This window comes from Fukomys damarensis, unplaced genomic scaffold (genome assembly GCF_012274545.1).
Source record: "Fukomys damarensis isolate Sample0158 unplaced genomic scaffold, DMR_v1.0_HiC HiC_scaffold_6, whole genome shotgun sequence".
NCBI lineage: Eukaryota > Metazoa > Chordata > Mammalia > Rodentia > Bathyergidae > Fukomys > Fukomys damarensis.
Window position 1 is genome coordinate 32,247,051 of NW_022900918.1, and position 21,000 is coordinate 32,268,050.

General features: G+C 42.2%; 1 protein-coding gene and 1 pseudogene across 2 annotated transcripts in view; one reads left to right on the top strand and one right to left on the bottom strand.

The window, feature by feature from the left end:
* The window catches only part of Slc15a1 (solute carrier family 15 member 1), a 49,312-nt gene that overhangs the window by 7,598 nt on the left and 20,714 nt on the right, over nt 1–21,000 (bottom strand). For both annotated transcript variants that reach the window (XM_010604575.3, XM_010604574.1), the window contains exons 8-18: nt 18,109–18,192; nt 15,446–15,528; nt 13,173–13,259; nt 12,456–12,545; nt 10,321–10,365; nt 10,166–10,198; nt 9,995–10,083; nt 8,531–8,612; nt 6,678–6,797; nt 5,287–5,433; nt 4,726–4,775 (exon numbers count right to left, since the gene is read on the bottom strand). In XM_010604575.3, coding sequence (XP_010602877.1) covers nt 4,726–4,775; nt 5,287–5,433; nt 6,678–6,797; nt 8,531–8,612; nt 9,995–10,083; nt 10,166–10,198; nt 10,321–10,365; nt 12,456–12,545; nt 13,173–13,259; nt 15,446–15,528; nt 18,109–18,192 — 910 coding nt within the window. The remainder of the gene's footprint in view (nt 1–4,725; nt 4,776–5,286; nt 5,434–6,677; nt 6,798–8,530; nt 8,613–9,994; nt 10,084–10,165; nt 10,199–10,320; nt 10,366–12,455; nt 12,546–13,172; nt 13,260–15,445; nt 15,529–18,108; nt 18,193–21,000) is intronic.
* On the top strand, nt 18,204–19,188 carry LOC109117428 (annotated as a pseudogene).

The following is a 21,000-nucleotide window of genomic DNA, read 5'->3' on the forward strand; positions in this document are numbered from 1 at the left end:
TACATAACAATTGAGGAGAAGTTGAAATAAATTACAAAGACTGGCGGGCACATTTTCCCCCTCAAGCGAGCACCGCAGCGAGAAGACAACAGAGATGAGCTGTCGGAGATCTGGGAGGAAATGCCGGTGACCAAAGAGCCAAGAGTGAGAAGAGAAAAAGGCATTTTTCACTATGTAAGAGCTTCCAGCTTACCTCATATCTTGGTAAGATATTTGGGAGTGGGTTGCAGAAAACAAGAAAGGAGTCTGAGAAAAGATGACAGGGAATCCAAGAAAGAAACGCTCTTGCCTGGCATACAGTGGAGAGGTCTGTGAGGACTGGCTGGCTCAGGGGGACCATAGAGCAAGCACTCCCCGAGGTCACAGAGCAGGCAGAAAAGCTGCTTTTTGGCAAGTAAAGTGGATTCCCTGGACGTAGTATGATCAAGTATGATCAAGAAGGTGATAGCTTAGAGATTGGTTAGAGGTATATGCTTTTGTCAACAAAAGGCTGTCTGGGTTACAGGAAAAATAAAAAATACATAAAAATAGTACAAGACAGCACTGTTTTTGGTCAAACCAAAGCAACAAGACAGGCAGCATTGAACCATTTATGGGATGTGACAGGACTCTCCAATCCACCTTGACATTCAGAAGATTTTAAGCTGATGGATATAAAGTTTTTCAAGGATATAAAGTAATAATATTTAGCCAGGCATGGTGGCACATGCCTGTAATCCCAGCACTCGTGAGGCTGAGGCAGGAGGATCACTGAGAATTTGAGACTAGCCTGGGCTACATAGTGAGTTCCATCCAGGTCAGTCTCAACTACATAGTGAGACCCTGTCTCAAAAAACAAAAACAAAATAAATACAGTAATAATATTTAATGATTTTGGGATAATATTTATATGATCTTAGTATAAATCCTGCTTACTGATCTATTTTTTAGACTCAACCTAGAACCTGGAAAACAGAAATATAGAAATGATAAATATGAAACAAATTGGAAGTGAGGAAGATGAAAAGTAAATTTAATTTCTTTATGCTTTAGATTAGTAATTGGCACAGTCCTAATAGCATACTATGTTACTATCATTGTTTTAGTGCTTACTTTTCTCACTGCTGAGACAAAATCCCTGAAGTGTTTTACCGAAAGTTAAAGGAGGAAAGGTTTGTTTAGCTCACTGTTTGTAGAGCTTTCAGTTCATAATCAGCTGGCTCCAAGGCAGAGTGGCCTGGCAGAGGGGCTGCAAGAACAGGCGGGAGGTAGCAGAAGACAAACAACAGCAGTAGCAAGCAACAGGAAATAAGCAACAAGCAACAAGCAAGGATCCTCTTTCTGTCTCTCATATTTTATCCAGGCTATCTGCCCTTAGGGAAGGTAGCACTCACACCATTAATCCTAGCATCACACTGCAAATCAATTCCAGGACCACATCCTTCCTCCCAGCATTACACACCCTAGATTCAGCTACCTCCAAAAAGCCCCACCTATGATCACATGAGGCTTTGGAGGGACATTTGAGGGGACAGATGCATACTAGTGAAAGCTAAAATCAGAAATTGTTAAAGATGGATGGGCATGGTGTTGCACTCCTGTAATCCCAGCATTTGGGAGGCTGAGGCAGGAGGATCGCCATGAGTTTAAGGCCAGCCTGAGCTACATAGTGAGTTCAGGGCCAGCTTGAACTACACAGTGAGACCCTGTCTCAACAGCAACAACAACAACAACAACAACAACAACAACAACACAAAACTGCTAAAGGTACAGCCACTAAGGAATGGGGATGGAGTTGAAGGTTGATGTCAAAAGATTTATTCTCATATTGTCCTCATTTTTTTCTTATAAACTTGTTTATAGTAATTGGGCTTTGGGAGAGTACAGTTCTATAAATTTTAACACATCTAGACTCATAAGTACCATCACAAACAGGACATATCACCCCAAACATTGCGCTGTCCTGTGGTCACCTCCTTTCTCCACTCTTATCTCATGACAGTCATCTGTTCCACATCTCTGAACTTACTTTACTTTCCTGGCGTGCCATGTCAAAGGATTGAACAGCATGTAATTTTTTGAGACTGGATTCTTTTGCAGCATAACACATTTGAAATGCATTCATATTATGGTGTGTATCAATAGTTCCTTTTCCTGCTGAGTAATATTCCACCGAATGGGATATTCCACAGTCTTATCACCCACTGAAGAACAGCTGGGTGATTTCTAGTCTTTTATGATTATGACTAGGATTTCTAGAAACATTTGTGTACAGGTATTTATGTAAACATGTTTGCATTTCTCTAGGTTAAATATCTAGGAGTGGGATGGCTAGCTCTTATGGTGTGTTATGATGTTACATACTGCCAAACTCCCAGAACTCTCAGAGACTGAAGCAGGAGAATTGAAAGTTTGAGCCCTGCTTGGGTAACTTAGAGACTTAGAAAAATTATCACAAAATAAAAGGTTAAAAGGGCTGAGGATGTAGCTCTGTGTATAAGCCCTAGGTTCAGCCCCAGTACTGAAAAAAATCAGGGTACTGGGGTCAGACATGGACAAGCTGCTCCTCAGAGGCACGATCACGTCTTGCACTCCTGCTAGCTGTAGAGGGAGTTCCAGTTTCTCTGTATCCTCATCAACACTTGCTACTGTCAGGTTTTAAAAAGCGATCCCAGCCACCCAACAGGCAATGACCAATGATGTTCTGTGTCTCCACGTGCTGATTTGCCATCTATACATCTTCTCTGATGGATATCTGGTAAAGTTTTTTGCTTTATTTTTTTAATTGGGTTATTTTCTTATTATTGATTATTTTTTTTTTTTTTTTTTTTTTGTACCAGGGATCGATCTCAGGCTCTCTTGCTTGCAAGGCAGGTGGCAAAACCACTGAGCTAAATCCTCAACCCATATTATTGAGTTTTGAGAATACTTTTTATATCCTGGATACAAGTTCTTTGTCATATATGTAGTTTGCAAGAATTTTCTCCCAGTTTGTAGCTTACCTTTTTATTCTGCTAAGAGCAGTGGTTAACAGAACAGTTTTGATTTCAGTGAAGTTTGATTTATCAAGTTTTTCTCCTATGGATTGTGTTTTTGGTGTCCTAAGAACTTGATGTCTCATTGACTTAATGCTTCTTATATAAATTTTATAGTTTCACATTATATATGGATCTTTAATCCATTTTGAGTTCACTTGTGTATAAGATATATATGAATTTAGCAAAAGTTTTATGTAAGATATCAGGTTAATTTAAAAAAAAATTTAAAGACAGTCTTGCTATGTAGTCTGGATTAGCCTTGAACTTGCATCATAGCTCAGGCTGGCCTTGAGCCTGCAGTCCTGTCTCAGCCTCCCAAGCGCTGGGATGATAGACATATGCCACCGTGTCTAGCTTAGATAGGAGCTTTGGGTTAAATTCATTTTTACATGTGAATGTAAAATCATTTTGAAAAGAATTCCTTCAATCCTTTTCATTGTCTTCGCACTTTGGGCAAGGAACAGTGGACTATACTTGTGTGGTTTATTTCTGAACTCAATGACCTCTATGGCTCTATTCTTTCGCCAATATCATTTTGTCTTGTTTACTGTAGCTTGATACAGTCTTACAATCCATAGTAATATGAGTCTTCCAACTTTATTCTTTTAAATAAATTTTAGGGAGTCTATTTCTTTTGTCTTCCCATGTAAATGTTATAATCAGCTTGTTTATATTTATAAAAATAATGCCATGATTTTGATAGGAACCACAGTAAACCTACAGATCAGTTTGGGGAGAACAGAGATGGTGCCACATCAAGTCTTCTAATCTATGAACACACCACATATCTCCATTTATTTGGCCCTTTACTGGTTTCCTTCATTAGTATTTTGTAGTTTTTAGTATCAAATCCCACATATTTTGCTCAATTTATGCTACACATTTCATACTTTGGGGGGAGACATCACAAATGATATGATATTTAAATCTCAATTTCCAATTGTTCATTTTTGTACAGAGAAATAGGGTGAATTTTTGCTGTTGTTACCCTTGCACCTTGTGATCTTGATTTCATTAGAGTCCTAAATACTTTTATGTAGACAGTCGTCACCTGTAAGTAAGGGCAGCTTTATTTCTTCCTTTCTAATCTACGTGTTTTTGTGTCTTTCTCTTATCTCGCTACTCTGGCATGCACAAGGACGTGGAATAGAAATGAGGAGAGTACTATCTTGTTCTTGTTCCTGTTCTTAGGGGGACAGCATTTGGACTTTTGCCAGGAAAGGTTTTTTAGTTGTCCTTAAGGGCAAGGAAGCTCTCTCATACTCCTAATTAGCTTAGGGCTTTCATCATAAATTGATGTTGAATGCTCCTTCTGCATCAGTTGATAAGTGGATGTGGATTTTCCTCTTTAGTTTATTTAGATGAAAGATTATATTTACTAATTTTTAAAAAACTATTGCACCAGCCTTACACTCTTACAATAGGCCCCATACTCTCATTTCATACTCTTTTTTTGTTTTGTTTTGTATTTTTGAGACAGGGTCTCACTATGTAGTTGAGACTGACCTGGGACTCACTATGTAGCCCAGGCTGGTCTTGAACTCACAGCGATCCTCCTGCCTCAGCCTCTTGAGTGCTGGGATTACAGGCATGTGCCACCATGCCTGGCTTCTCATTTTATACTCTTATTCCAGTTGGGTTTTACTATGAACATGCATCACTTCCATCAGAAAGTAATATATCTTGAATGTTAAAGAAATATTCATACCTGATTCCATTTTCTCCTTTCTCTGGCTTTTTGTTAAGCCCATCCTTTACCTGAGGAGAGCAAACAATAATATAAAAACATTTCTAATATCTAATTCCTTAAAATTAACATTTCAGCCTTTGAGGACAGTGACATCAACCCTTAACCTAGTAGGTAAGGGCAGAATTTTATTACATCTGAAGGGCTCTATTTTTTCAGGCTGACAGGAGCCTTTACTACTTTTGATCCTTGATTTCCAGGGTTTCCAAAGAATACTACTTTCCAAGGACTTAGACCAAAGTCAATAGTTCTCTAATTAAGCAAAGGACCAAGAAAATCAATTGCATAAATGACACACACCCATCATACCCTGCTCGATTCAAAAAAAATTTTCAAATTAGTATTCAACTCTTTCCATCTACCAGTTCAATTTTTACTAGAAGTCAAATAACTTGTGTCTCTGAAGAAGGAATTGAGGATTATCTGATATAATACCACATAGAAGTAAAACAAAGTCACACCGATAAAAGCTACGCCTTTAGCATCACAAACAACAGTCAGGTATAGATGTGGGCTACTCACCACATGGTAGTCACTGGGGCCCCACACTAGGAGTGTGTGGCGATGGCCCTGCTCAAAGTCGTGGGCCACCGCAGTGACCGGTGAGCCGGGGGAAGACATGTTGATGCTTGTCAGTTGGTCTGCATCAAAAGTCATATACGTATCTGTCTGTCAACAGGTGGAAAGGAGTCACGGTTAATGGCAGAGTCTTGTCTTACACTTTCAACACCGTGATGGCCCAGTTACGGGCCCAGTTACTTAGCATTCCAACCTTCCGCGTTCACCTTCTTACCCATCGAAAATGCCTTGCGGAGAGCTGCTGCGTATTGCTCCAGCCTCACGGATCCTGCCATGAAGCTTTTGAGCATTACCACGGGAATTCTCCTTTCTATCAAGCATTTTGCTTTTGTTTCATGAAAATTAACGGCATGGAAATTATTTCTGGCACTCGGCAAAGAGCAGCAGCAGAGGAAGAGCGACAGCCCCAGTGCAGCCAGGATTGGACTGACCATGCATCAGGAGTCAGACATGTTTAACCTTCTTCAAGGTCACTAGTGTGGCAAGGTTAAAGGCAGTGGTTCCAACTCAGGCTGACTAGGAATGAGAACAGTTACACCAAGATCTCTGGGGTTAGGACCCAGCTCTCAGGGTTTTCAAAGCTTCCTGGGTGACTCCAATATGAACTCAAGGTTGGGAACAACTAATCCAGAATATGATCCCCAAGAGCGAGGTTTCCTGACTTTGGCACTGTTGACCCTGGGCCAGGTAATTCTTTGTTATGCCAACATCTCCACTTCTACATATGAGGCACCAACAGCGCACTTCCAGTTGCAATGACAAAAGAAGTCTCCAGAAATTGCCAAATGTTCCCAGAGGACCCAGTCACCTAGTTCTAAACCACTGCCTTTCCCTGCTACTTGAAGCATGATTTTTTAAAAAAATATATAGTAGCAGTAGCCAGGAGCCTGTGGAAATGCAGTGTTTCTGATCTGCATTAAGAATCTGCATCCTAGGCAGGCATGGTGGCACATGCCTGTAATTCTAGCACTTGGGAGGCTAAGGCAGGAGGATCACCGCAAATTTGAGGACAGCCTGCTACATGGTGAGTTCAAGGCCAGCCTGACTTACATAGTGAGACCGTGTCTCAAAATACCAACACCAAAACCAAAACTAACCCCAAAATAACCAACCAACCAAAGAAACAAAACAAAAAGAACCTGCATCCTCACAAGCTGCAAGGTGGTCGGGACACAGATTCAAGTCAGAGATACAGTGACCTAGAGCAGGGCCAGCGACAGAGCAAGAAACTGAAGCATTGTGCTTCTGGGTGGATTTAGACCAGGGCTTAGAAAAGCTGCTTCTCCAAATCCTATCATAACTCAGGAAGGAAGCCTGCATTTCCCTGTGCTTACTTGAGACATCTGGCCCAGTGTCACCGTTTCTCCAGGAAAAGATACCATTACGTTATCATTTCCAACATTCAGGACTTTAATTTGGACATGGTGTGCTTCAGGGAAGACCGGAAGAGTTTTCTGTGAAAAAGAAGAAAACATCGACAGTGAGGTCTTTGGTGCGATGCAGGTCATTTTCACCTGTGTCCCGAGTGCCCCCTTCCCTCTTGCCACCCAGAGCTGCACTGGCAGGCACTTGTGAACACCCCTGCTGTCCTGTGGTCACTGAACTGGGCTCATGGCGACCAGAGAAAAGGGTATTCATTTATTCAGAATGCGGAGGTCACTGGAAGGAGGCTGCTGTCGGCCTTGCCTAGCATCTCCAGCTCAGAGGGTGCTGGATGTGAAGCCCATGTCTGAGGGGTCAGAGTATCCTCAGCCTGAGAGAGCAGCTCACTCAGCAACACACCTGGATCTGACACCTGGATCCTCCCCGTCCTCCAAGCCCATCCTCGGCCCCGAATGGGATGCTCTGACCATCTTCTCACAAATGCTTTCAGCCATGGGCCTCCTGGCCTGGGCTTAAGACCTCTCTCGCTCTCTCTCTCCAATGCTCTTTCTCAAATCCAGTGCCACCAAAGCCATCCTCTTCCACTTTAGCCCCAAATTCTTTTCCCACAAAGCCAGCCATGAGCAAGAGAACGAGCACACTCATGGTCAGAGCAGGCTTGTGCCCAGCAGCCGAGAGGTGGAAGGGAACCAGGTGTGCACGCACAGGTGGGTGTACAAAGAAAATGTGGGACATCTGCCCCCACCACAGACTATCATTCAGCCTTTCAAAAGGAGATCCAGGCCGGGGATTTAGCTCAGTGGTTCCACCGCCTGCGTTGCAGGTGCAAGGACCCGAGTTTGATCCCCGGTACCACACACACACACACACACACAGGAAGGAGATCCTATTACATGCCACAATGTGGCTGAGCCTTGAGGACGCTGTGCCGAGTAAAACAAGCCAATCACAGAAGGACAAATATTCCATGGTCCTGCTTATCTGAGGTGCCTAGAACAATCAAATTTATACAGACAGAAGTACAACGGTGGATGCCGGAGTCTGGGGGGATGGAGGGACACAGAGTTGTTGTTTGATGAATACAGAGGTGTAGTTTGGGCGGATGGAAGAGGGTGCTGGGGATGGGTACACAACCACGTGAATGCATAATGGACAAGGCGTCATGTTACATTTATCACAGTTTAATTTTTAAAAACTTTTTTAATTTTAAAGAACTTGAAAGGAGAGAGAAAGAGAGAGACCCTCTTTTTTAATGTTTCCCATACCACATGAACACCTACTTCTGAAACTAAGGCCTGATTTCATGCTGACAACATTAGGAGATTAATTTAGTGCACTGCGAGCCCAACAGATGTGGATTAGCTTAGGGACTATTATAAGAGACATTATCATCCAAAAATGTGTATTTCCATCAAAAAGGCTATATGCATGCTTTGAAGTTCATGAATGACTAAAACTAAATCAGATTTTCTACAAGTTTAGATTTCAAAAGAACCATAAACTTCCTCCACGATGAAAACTGGATTGCAAGTGGAAGCTGTTTACCTAACTTTCTTCTTCTAAAGGGGGGTACCCACCCCACCCTACTCCCAGCTGCGCCTTTGCAGTGTGACAATCCAGTGTTCACGGATGGAAAGGGACTAGTTTGACCCTTGCTCCACACCATTCGGTAGCTCCATGGCCTAGAACTACATATAGGGAAAGACTCCAGGGTCCCCAAGTCCTCTTAGTCCTGGAGAGAGGTTCTGTGTACTCTCCCTAAGCCCACCAGGGAAGGATACTGGAAATTTAAGAGAAGACTCACATCAATTTCCAGCTGCACCACTGCCGCTGCCACAAAGGCCATGGAAGCCAGGAACATTCCGAATGTCATCCTCTTCAGGGAGCTGATGGACACGAGAAGAAAGCGAGCCTCAGGCAGCTTCTCAGAGACGCTAAGCTGAGCTTCAGAGGACGCCTCCCCACCTTTCCTCTAGAGCAACCAAGTCCCTACAAAGGTACAGGCACTGGGAAATGTCTCTCACTCTATGACCAGGGCTAAGGCCAGCAGACGGAATACCACTTCTCGTTGACATTTGTATGTTTTCATTTCCAGAAACAATAGTTGAGGTGACGCTCAGGATTGCAGCTCACATTTTATCACCACATGGTATGATTTAAAAATACAGTGAGTGCTTCAAATTTTTTTAAAGAAGTATTTATTAAAGTAAAAGATACATTAACATTAACTCCCCCTCCCTCTGAACACACTCACCTCGTCTCTTTCTTTCTTTTTTTTTTTGAGACAGGGTCTCACTATGTAGTTGAGAGTGACCTGGAATTCACTATGTGGTCCAGGCTGGTCTTGAACTCTCACAGGAATCCTCCTGCCTCAGCCTCCCGAGTGCTGGGATTAAAGGCATACGCCACCATGCCTGGCTATCACCCCAACTTTCTTGTTGCTTTCTGAAGCAGTTGTGCAGTCCTCTTTCATGAGTGTCTTTAACTGTGCTGTTGTTGCTGTCTTGATTCAGAATGTTCACCTTTCATGGTCATTTTGACTTTGGGAATGTCACTAAGCAGTGGCATTTACTGAACTTTCTTTCTTTCTTTCTTTCTCTCTCTCTCTCTCTCTCTCTCTCTTTCTTTCTTTCTTTTTTTTTTAAGCACATCTCTTAAAGACCCAAAAGAGCCTTGTAGAAAACTGCTTCAGAAAGTGGCAAGAGCAACGAGATAAGGGTGCTCAAAGTGAGGGGAATATTTTGAGGGGTTATTAATGGCAATGTGTCTTGTACTGTAATACACATTTTAAAAATGTAAACATTCATTGTATATTTTGACCACACATACATAAGATAGCCTTAATGAGAGGCCTTTTCAGGCACAATGTATGGAATTTTAAGAACCTTTTCATCTATTTTGGTTTAGTTTAGTTTTTACAGTACTAGGGACTGAACCCAGGACCTTTGCACCGAGTTACATTCCCAATACTCCTCACCTCTTTTTGAGACAGGGTCTCACTAAACTTCTAAGTTGCCCAGGCTGGGCTCAAACTTGCAATCCTCTGCCTCAGCCTCCCAGAGTGCTGAGATCAGAGCTGTGTATCACCTTACCCAGCTAGGACTTTGATTTTAAAGGCATTTTAAAAAAACATCAGCAAAAAAAAAAATCCTAGTTCATTTCTTTAAAAACCCTATCAACTGAGGGAAGGCGTCCTTGCCCTGATATGCCAGAAGCGAAGCCCCGGACCAACAGCACCTATACCAGCCCAAACCAACCCGGAACCTACGTGAAATTGAGGCCGCATTTGGCAATGAGAGGATAGATCACAGCATCAAAGACAGGGACCATGATTACAATCAGGATGGCATTCACAGTCTGCAGGGAAGCAGAGAGGAGGTCAGCGTTGTCTCAAGGACCACTTGGGGGCTCTAGGAGCAACTCTGCAATTTCCTCCTACCTGCATCTGATCCGGCTGGATTTCAACAGCTCCCTGCAAAGAAGGAAAGGGGAAATCTCATTGAAAAATGCCATGGAAGGAGGAGAAAGAGGACAAAAGTACTAAAACAAAGGAGCAGAGACCATGGAAGGCAAAATACGAGATCCCAAACTTACAATTCTCCCGCTCATAGTTGTCGCTTGCAGTGTCCACCGGGAGCCCTTAAAAATGAACACATTTTTGCATCAGTTGGCAACAGGCTTTTAAAAAATTCCCAAGTCAGCCAGGGATTTAGCTCAGTGGTTCCACCACCTGCCTTGCAAGCACAAAGTCCCAAGTTCGATCCCTGGTACCAAAAAAAAGCTGGCCTCCCAGCTGCATGGTAACACAAAGTAGAAAGTAAGAAGTTGCATTTCTGTTTCGCCAGTGATGCCACACACAGAACCACATCCTGGTGCCACATCTAATGTCTTAAAGGACTTACAGTGGACCCCCTCGAGACAGTGTGAACCCCAATCTGGGCAGGCCAGTTAACTTGCTGTAAACAGTGATCCCGTAACTGGCATGGTAAAATGGATCTCTTAGAAGTTAGATTTTTTTCTTTCAGAGATAAACAGTGTCTCCTTTCAGAGATTAGCAACTCCTGCAAAATTCCTCCTGCTGGGTGTACAACCTCCTCCTGTCCTCAGTCGCGTGAGGGGCAGAACATGTGGACACTGGCCCCGGGAGGCCAGAGCCCCTCTCCGTTCCCCACAGAAGGAAGGAAGCGAGCTGGACCCGGTTGGATGGATAAAGCACACAGTCTCTGTGCACCTGCGCCTCTGTCCTTGACTATAAAGGACTTCTGCGCACCTAGACACAGCCAGATGATGACAGGAGGCACAGGAGGGCCCTCCCTCTCCTCAGCGATGGCTCTGAATAGAGATTTTTCCTTTTCATTAAAATAAATGCCTTCCAAGCGCAAGGTCCCGAGTTCAATCCCTGGCACCAAAACAAAAACAAAAACAGAAACAAAACAAAACAAAAACAGCAACAACAACAACAAAACAAATGGCCTAGGGCCGGGGATTCAGCTCAGTGGTGCTGCTGCCTGCCTCACAAGCACAAGGACCTGAGTTCGATCTCTGGTACCAAAAATAAATAAATAAGTAAATAAATGGCCTACTTTGATTTGGTCAGTGTGGGGCAAACAACACTGCACAACTAATGATTTCTGTGGCGGACTCAACTGTAATATGAAATGCATCGTGTCCACCAGAAGGCCTTCATACAAAGAAATCTACCCCTTCACCGTTCTTAACATATACCAGCCACCCCTCACTTCACACCCAGCCCCAGTGTGAGCCTCACAGCCTCGAGCTGGATTATCAGGACCTTTCCAGAAGGGCTAGGAGTTCTCACACCAAGTCACCCCGCAGTAGGTGAGGTGGGTGCCTATCTGGCACACAGGGCCCCTTCCCTGCCCCTGCACCTCATGCTCACACATAAGGAGATTAATGTATGTGCTCAGTTTTTTCCCAAGGGGTGATTTACACTTACAGTAGTCTTCCTGTACAATAAAAACACATGTGCTTATAGGTTTTTTTTTTTAAACTTCAGTTTCTAAAAGAAACACTCTCCTATTTTCTTCAGCTCCTGAGCACTGTGCATTGAGTTGCCCAGCACTGTTGTGCAGGATTCTAACCTGCACCTTATGGACGCGGACGACAGGCAGGAAGAGCCAAGAGGCAAGTCACCCTGCTGGGCTGGGTCCCTGTCTGGGGGATGACTTCCGTCACAGGCCAATGGCACTCCATTTTAGAGAGAAAGACAACAAGGCCTCTCAGTTTCAACACTCCATGGATCCCATCAAGGGCAGGACATCTTTTTATCTTGCTGGGTCAGTAGGCAACAAGCTCTCTTTCCCCTCTGTTTTGACTGGCAGGAGTCCTGGATGCTGATAAAATCTTCCTCAGAGCTACTGTCTGGACCGGGCCTCATTTGCCTCACTTGTTTAATTGTTTGCAACAGTGATCAGAAGCTTTGAGAATTGTTTCTTTCTATTTTTTCCCCCACAGGTAAACTCAATGTGATATAACAATTAAATAAATGAAATAAAAAAAGAAACTGTAAGAGAACATTTTTAAGAGCTATGACTTCTTCTTCTTCTTTTTTTTTTTTTTTTTGGTACCAGGGATCGAACCCAGGACCTTGCACTTGTGAGGCAGGCGTGGTGCCAGTGAGCTAAATCCCTGGCCCGAGAGATAACAATGAAGTATGGCTCTGTACATGGTAGTACTCAGAGTATGTTTGCTAAACACAGAAACATTACCTGCTGATCAAACAAGGCCCAGAACATGGGGAGCGGAATATACAGGAACAGCACCCTTGTAACCATCTTAATTTGAGAGATAAGCCGCTCCTGCAAGGAGGAAAAAAAAATGAAACAACGATTTGAGTCACTCACAGAGCCCAGGCACTGTTCATTTCAGGGTCAGACATTTGCACCTAGAGACTAACTGGGAGGCGATTAACGTCCCAAAGGACACCACCACAGGAAGCATTGGATAACTACTGAAAAGGTGAGTGAAAACATCTGATTAGGAGGAAAAATGCTACTAGAGTTTGCAAAATGTAAATTCCACTAACTATAAATCCCATCACCACCCCTTACCTCTTCTGTATTCAAACTAAAGTTATATAATCGTAATTACATACACTTAATGGTAGCTATACCATATGAAAAGCTAAGAAAAGGTAATATTATTTTCAGATAAATTATATCCATTATCAAATTTTCAACTTATAAAAGAAAACACTATGTACATAGACCAACTCCCCATGAAGAATGTGATCGTTATGCACTGCAAACACATTTAAAAGTAAAAATGGGAAAAAAATATACTTAGGTGTAGACTTATTTAATATGCTAATAATGGTGAGAGGGTATCACTGATAACTGCGTCCTTGTAGACTGAATTCACGGAGCTGTGACTTTGGAAGTCGCTATGAAGGACCCAGAAGGGCTGTAGCAAGAACGGTTCCGTACGTCGTATTTCTCTTTAGCCCAGTCCAGCCAGTGCCTCCGCTTGGGAAATTCCTTACTCCGGTGCCTAAATCTGTTTTTGATGGCAAACTGAAAGAAGGAAGGAAAATAAACTTTCAAAACAAAATCAACAACTTCCTCAGGGAAATACATTGCAATCACACACCCTCTAGTGGAAAAATCAGTGAGCAAAGCAAAGTACAAAGTTGTATATTCAGTATAGTGAGGACGCGGCAGGTCAAGGCTCATGCATTGGTCTCTAGTCTCCTCCTAATGAAGGTGTCTCAGTCGGGGTAAACAGAGTCACACTGTCACCATGTACTCCACAGCCTTTACAGAAGTGCTTGCGTTCTAGTAGCAGCTTGAACAAATGAAAGGAAAGCACATAAAACTCGTCTGAAATTGATCATACTGAACTCAATAAACCCCCAAATGATTTGAATACATAATCTATTAAAAATTAATGAGAATCTTTACACTCTTTATCACAAATTTTTAAAACTGAAGGAGATAGGTCCGCTTATGACATATCTCAATTTAGTTGTTAAATTTTTTTAATCAGAAACATATGACCTGGCTTTCATTTTATATTTAAAAATTCAAATTTCATATTCAAAAAATTCATGTTTTAAAAATTGGATTTATATACTAGGTTGTTCCAAACCTATTAAAAATCTTTCTGGTAACTGAATTGAGCATTATTCAAAAAATTTAAGACCAAAACCCCCCTCAGAAATACATTTTTAAGAAAACAAAAGTAGGGCACTCATCTAGCATGTATGTGCAAGGGTTTGGGTTGGGTTTCATCTCTAGAAAAAAAGGAGAGAGGGAGAGAGAGAGAGAAAAGAACAGAACAGAATTTAAAAAACTATGGTGATGTCTTATAATCCAGTCCATAAAATAACCAATGAATTGAGCACATATTTCAATGGAGGGAAACCCTGATCAGAAAATAGGCTGGCGCACACAGAGCACATTTGCAATGATACAGCAGAGGGAGGAAGTGAAGGTGGTGTTGGCTGGGGACGTGCATGGGACCAAAAGGCAGTAACTCAGAGCTGTAGGCTGACTGTAGGATGCGGGCCACACGGTTCTATGACACGTATAGTCACCAAAAAAGTATGTAAAGGGAAAGTTATGGATTCTGTTTTCTAAAGATTCCTACTCTCAATGTTTACTGCCTGCCTATAAGTGTTCCGGTGAGTACATATCTCAACAGATGCATATGGAAAAAACAAAATTCTGCACATTCTTGTTATCACCAAATTCTTTGCAAACAAGATGGCTATGTAATATGCCAGAGATGTACTGCAATTTAAGCAGCACTTTCCTATGTTCAGCAATCTGGTGGACTTAAATTCTTGCTGAAAAAAAAAAAATTACAATGATAGTTGTTTTTTTGTTGTTGTTTTGTTTTGTTTTTATGTAGTACTGGGGATTGAGCCCAGGGACTCTCACTGAGCTACATACACAGTCCTATTTATTTTATTTTTAACTGGTGAAGTTTCTATTAAATTCTCCCAAGTAAAAAACATTTCACGAGGAAGTGGGGAATGAGGCCAACAGGGGGTGGGGATGAGTTATTAGGATATAGATCGGAGCCCTTTCTATCTTTGAGACAGGGTTTTGCTGAACTGGCCAAGCTGGGTTTGAATTTGTGATCCTCTTGCCTCGGCCTCCTGCTGGGATTACAAGTGTGTTTCACTGTAGCTGGCACAACGATATTCTTTGTAGGTGAATCTATATTCATTTAAAAATATTACTTTAGCCTATTTTATATTATATATTACATATATTATATTATATTATTAGCCTATTTCTTTCAAATAGTATCACTGACCTCAGGGATTCAGTACTTTTTTTTTTGGTACCAGGGATCAAACTTGGGACCTTGGGCTTGCAAGGCAGGCGATGGAACCACTGAGCTAAATCCCTTTGGCCTTCAGTGCTCTTGATATACATTGCTGAATGCAGCGACCCATTCTTGTTTCTCTGAAAAACATCAGGCTGGCTGCCGATGTGATAGAGGAAGAGCCCTTTTGACACTATCTTACTTCAGCTCAAAAGCCACTTCTGTTCTTCCTGTCTTCAGTTCTGTTGTGTGCTTTTCCATTTGGTGAGTTTTGTAAGAAGTTTATAATTAAAGTTGATCAGAACAGTTAAGACACTAAAGATATGCTTCAGGGAAAGCGAAGGCAGGATTGAATTTTAACTGAAAGAAGGTGCGAGGTTTGCGGTGATTCGACACCTCAACAAAGGGTTACGGAAATACTTACACCGATGCACTTGGCCACTTCACCCATGATATTGCCCTGTGGCTGGAACTTCTTATACATCCCACTGCCGATGACAAATACAACTTAAAGGGACAAAAAGATGTGTTAATGTGGGATTTGCCAGAGCTACCTGTGGCCTGAGATGTGCTTTTATATGAGTTATAACAATGTTCAGAAATAACTGGCTTACTTGTAGAAAGGCTTTACCTCATAGTTGAGGTAATGTCTACCTCAACTATGTCTACCTCATAGTTGAGAATTTTGTTTGTTTATTTTTTGTTTTTTGAGACAGGGTCTCACTGTGTAGTTCCAGCTAGGCTTAAACTCATTACATAGCCCAAGCTGGTCTTGAATTCATGGGGATCCTCCTGCCTCAGCCTCTGAGTGCCGGGATTACAGATGTGAGCCACCACAAGAGGATGTGCTTTTGAGCCTAACAATCACAAACCCTCTGAGTGATACCATGTCTGTGCTCCACCACATAAACGTTCAAGCCGAGTACGACCTATCAATGTCCCAGAATGTAGGGCAGGCAGCTCAAGACCCAGTTCAGCAATTCAAACACAAGCTCTATTTAAAGGGAGACAAAAGGAGTAGATGCTATCATATACAGGATTCATGCATTATTCTACAGACAAACATAGCATTAATTTTCTGGCTACAGTGGCAGGAAAAATATTATCGTTTTTCTTTTTAATATTCAAGCAAAAGAACTTAATCTTTTGAAACTTAATCATATATGGTAGAATCTTTTTCCTATGGTCATCGTACAGAAGCACAGTTACAATTAATTGCATCTGTAGCTTGTTTTACAAAAACTGGAAGCACTTTGCAATGAAGCTGTTCTTTCATAGACCTTGTCAGCAAAAGGCATATTGTGAGGCATATTGTGAGAATCAGTAAGAGAAAAAGCAAGAGACTCTGAAAACAGTCCCTATCGCAGGATTTCTGATTGTCCAATACCACAATTCAAAAAATACAGAACAATAATGGATCACTTGAATTCACACTTGATTTCCTTAATGAAGAAGAGACACCTGTAATCCTTGCACTCTGGGAAGCTGAGGCAGGAGGATGGAAAGTTCAAGCCCATGCCGGGCAATTTAGTGACACAGTGAGACCTTGTCTGAAAATAAACAGTAAAAGGGGTTGGGGATGTAGCTCAGCGTGCCCACTCTGAGTTCAATCCTCCACATATATATGGCTGACCAGGGAAACATTTGCTTGTCCTTCTCTGAGGCCAGCCTTCCTCAAGGCAGAAATGCACATAGGTAAGGAAGTGTAAAAGACTAAGTTCACATTTTCTTTTGCCACCTAACATTTTAATTTTTAAAACCTTTTTGTCCAGCACTAGAGACTGAATCCAGGGTCTGGAGCATGCAAGGTAAGTGTTCTACCACTGACCTACATCCTCAGTCCTTTAGAAAATTTAAAAATATTATTTTGAGGCAGGGCCTTATTAAGCTGTCCAGTTGCCTTGCACTTGTGATCTTCCTGCCGCAGCGCCCCAGTGGCTGGGCTAACAGGTGCGGACCACCAAGCCAGACGTGTTCTTCAGCTTCTGATAAACAGAAGCCTACTTCATACGCAGAAATTCCCACAGGTGGTGTCGACATGTAGGATTTTGTCTGTTCTCAATTCTTCCGTCAGAAAAACTTTAAGGACGACTTCCAGACTAACCTAGAACTTACTGAAGGTGCGCAATACAGCGTCTGGCATAAACAAGACCTTTTAAAATGCCACCTGCCTGCCATCCAGAATTAAAGAGAAGAAGCCCTGGGAACCTTTTAGGGGAGTGCAGCAGTGTTTGAAGAATCAGGGAAGGAAAGAGACATACCAAAAAGGGGAGAACACTGAGTCTCCCATGAATGTAAGAACAAAGCAAAATTGCTAGAATGTGAACAAGAGATAAAACTGGGCCCGTTTGATACTAGTAAGACCTGAAAACAAAAACTGGAGAAAGTGATGCCTTTGCTGCCAGCTCTGTCACCAGAGCAGGAGAAGAGGCTATGAAGCCACGAGGTGGCCACTGGGCTGCGTCTCTGTTCTACCACCTTCCAAGTCAGACTGTCTCACGTAGGAAACTACACCTTTCCTCAAAAGCCAATGCCACGGGCTGGGAATTTAGCTCAAGTGGCACCGCACCTGCATCTCAAGCACGAGGTCCTGAGTTCAAACCCCAGTACCAAAAAAAAAAAAAGCCAATGCCGAGAATGTGCAGATGAATGCATGTAACACACACCTGTGTGCCTTTTAGAGGGAAGGACTTCTGGTAGAGACATTTGAGGGTGAAAGATCATGGGAACTTAAACATTCACTGGGAGTATTTCAGCGGCAACTGAACCAGGTTGCCATTTTGAAAAACAAGCTGCAGGTAAGGAAATGCTGATAAGAACAAAGGCTTTCAGCCACAGGCTCAGCGAGCCTAGTAAACTCTATCGCCTGCCTACAGAAGCACCAGGCCTTTAAATGTTCAACTCAGTCGATCCTTTTTCCTGTAAGTCCTTACTTTCTTCTCTGCGAGAGAGCACACAGTTAATACCTTATTCTTCACTCTATTTTTTGTTTCAATTTGTTTTGTAGACTAAAAATTTAGTCACCATAATCAGTGTAGGGTCTGACCTGGTCCCCAGCTTGTATTAATCCAAGCAGCTTCTACTTACTTAGGGATACAGCCATGAGAGCAGCAGGAACCCCAAATGCCAGTGGGTAACAAGCTTGTTGACTGTGAATTCCACATTGTTGAACTGGGGAAAAAATGACAAGATTCACATTCATTATGGTATTGGTAATGCTGGTAATTACATGTTGTTTCCACTTAATGATCGTCACCTTCTCCATTCGTCTAACTGACGTCACCCCCATCGAGCAAAGCGGCACTGTAGTAGAAAGAGCAGGAGAGGAGGCAGGTTCTAATGTTAGCTGGTAAATAGATGTGTGATCCTGGGTGGGCCCTGTTCTGTGGATTTTCCAAATGGAGGAGATAAATCTGACCAGGATGCAATAACTTAGGAACTCAGTAAATGAAAGCAAAAGTGCACTGGAAAATCAATATTCGTACTCCTGTAGTCACGACAATCAGATAATATTAGAAGTTTGGGCAGAGGTTGACAACTGCTTTCTGTGAAAGACCAGTCAGTAAACATTTCAGTGTTTGGGGCAAGTTTGGTCTCTGTAACAAACCCTCCCCAGTAAACCACAGCACGGAGGAGGAAGAATGCAGGAGGAGAGTCTAAGGCTCAAGATGGAAAATCACAAACCAGATGACACTATCAAGGCACACTTAACTGATATCATAGCCAGAAAAATTAACCAACTTCCAGAAACAGACAGGAGTCGACTTGCACATCGATCAACATATACTGGACTCACTGCTTCCCGTGGTCTGGGAGCAAACAGTCTTTTTCAGCGCACCTTGAACGTGACAAAGGCTCATATAACTGCCGGCTTACCAACGGCGCGGATCCTGTTTTTGTCAGCAAATGTCTCTTATGCAAGTTTCGTGATTTGAATAGTGAAACCCGTACCATGACACGGACTGGACTGATTGGTTCAGTTTTTGGTGATCTGTACCCTGCTTTCCTGGCTCTACCTGTGAATGGTGCTCTAGCAGACATACCAGAGAAAGGAAACATCTTAACACACTGGATTCGAATATTCAAGCCTATCTGTAGAAAGGTGGTATTTCCCTTTTTTTACTTCAGACTGTATTTGCAACATACCTTGGGTCTAGACAATATTAACTGTTTACAACAGCTTGTCAACCAGGCCGAGAAATTCACTGATTTTTAAAATTTTTTTCAGGGTATTGGGGATCGAACTCAGGACCTTGTACTTGTGAAGCAGGTATAGCACCGCTGAGCTAAATCCCCGGCCTGAAATTCACTGATTTTTAACCAAATATGTATCCAAAAATAAAATAGTGAAAAATTTTAAAAAAATCCTCAACTCTGAATCTGTAGGGGAAAGCAGTCAGAGACAATATCTAGATCAATGGTCTTGTCCAGTTTTCTGGATTTGGCCTATAGGGTCATAGTCTACCAACCTCCAAGGGGTATTTTAGCTCTGAAATCCTAGCACTGGTAAGGAAAACCGTAAGGCTTTGTGAGGGCAGCAGAGATTAGTGAAGACCCTTTTAGCAGGATGCCAGAGCCTCCAGGAATGGCCCGACCCTACAGGGATTCTGACTGGTCTAGGACAGCTATTTCACATTCTGTAGAGGCAGAAGGCAATCAGTAGGAAGATGACAGTCATGCAAGGATTTCTTGTTGACAGATGTGCAAATGTTATTGTTCACGACAACTCGAAGTAATTCCTCCTATAACACATTAAGATCTCTGTGAGAAAAATCCTTGTTTGAACTGATTCTAACAGCTGTCTAGTTCTCTCCTTAATTAGTAAGCTGGAATGGAGGTTAAGTATCCATCAGTTTCAAACCACTAATCTTTGCAGAAATACATGAATTCTTATAAAATATTTTATTGCATAATTCCATTTGATTCCAGCGTGGATACCATGCTTTTGTTAATTTATGCCAAATAATGCCAGGCATTCCTTCCCACATACCATATTTCCCAGAAAATAAGCCCTAGCGCAACTATTCAGGACGCTCGGGATATAAGACCTACAAGTAAGCCCCAGTCTACATCACCAGCCAGCCAAAAACATTTAGTACTTATGCTGCAACACAGGACAGATGTATTGAATTATAAAATAATAATATAAAACATAATTAAATACAAATGACATTAATACTTAAAATAAATGAGAATAGAAATTACAATTAAGCACATTATTTATAAATACCCAGCAGGCACCTCTGGGCCAGAGGTACAGGTCCGTATAAACAGAGGAACTCGAGATTTTTTTGTTGAATGACCCATTGGAACACAGTCGCAACGCACAAAAGGATGATTTCACTTGATAAGGAACAGGTGTAGTTGTGTCTAACACAAATCTTCATATTCAGTATTGGCGTGTGTTGTAGTGAATGTACTTAATGCACTCTTGTGAAATAAAGAAGTGTTTTCTGAATTTGGGTGTCTGAAATGTTTTGTTGCTTTTGTGTGGACCTTCATCCTTAACTGTCATCATTTTTGTTGCCACTTTTGTCTCTTAAGTCTTCAACTAACACTTGATTTAATGGGAACTTTGTAAAGCCCAGACAGTAAGAGGTTGTGGCTTGGGTGAAGAATTCATGAGATAAAGTCACTGACAGCTGTGTTGCCAATGCACTGTGAGTGAGCAGGCTGCGTGGGTAAGAAGCGCTTACTGAAGGACAGCTCCATTGCTGGACATGAGAGACTTGGAGCCAATGGTTCTATAGCTGCAAGAAATTCAGGCCAGAATTTGGTGTGGCGGGCGGGGGGCAGAGCGTTATGACAATGTTTGAGATGAAGACAAATGATTCTACTGGATACATGTAGATTTTTGCACATGAGTAAGCGTAGACTGATGTACATGAAAAAATAAGACATCCCCTGAGAATGAGCCCCATCGCATTTCCGGAGCAAAACTTAATACAAGACTCAGTTTTTAATTGACAATGTGAAATA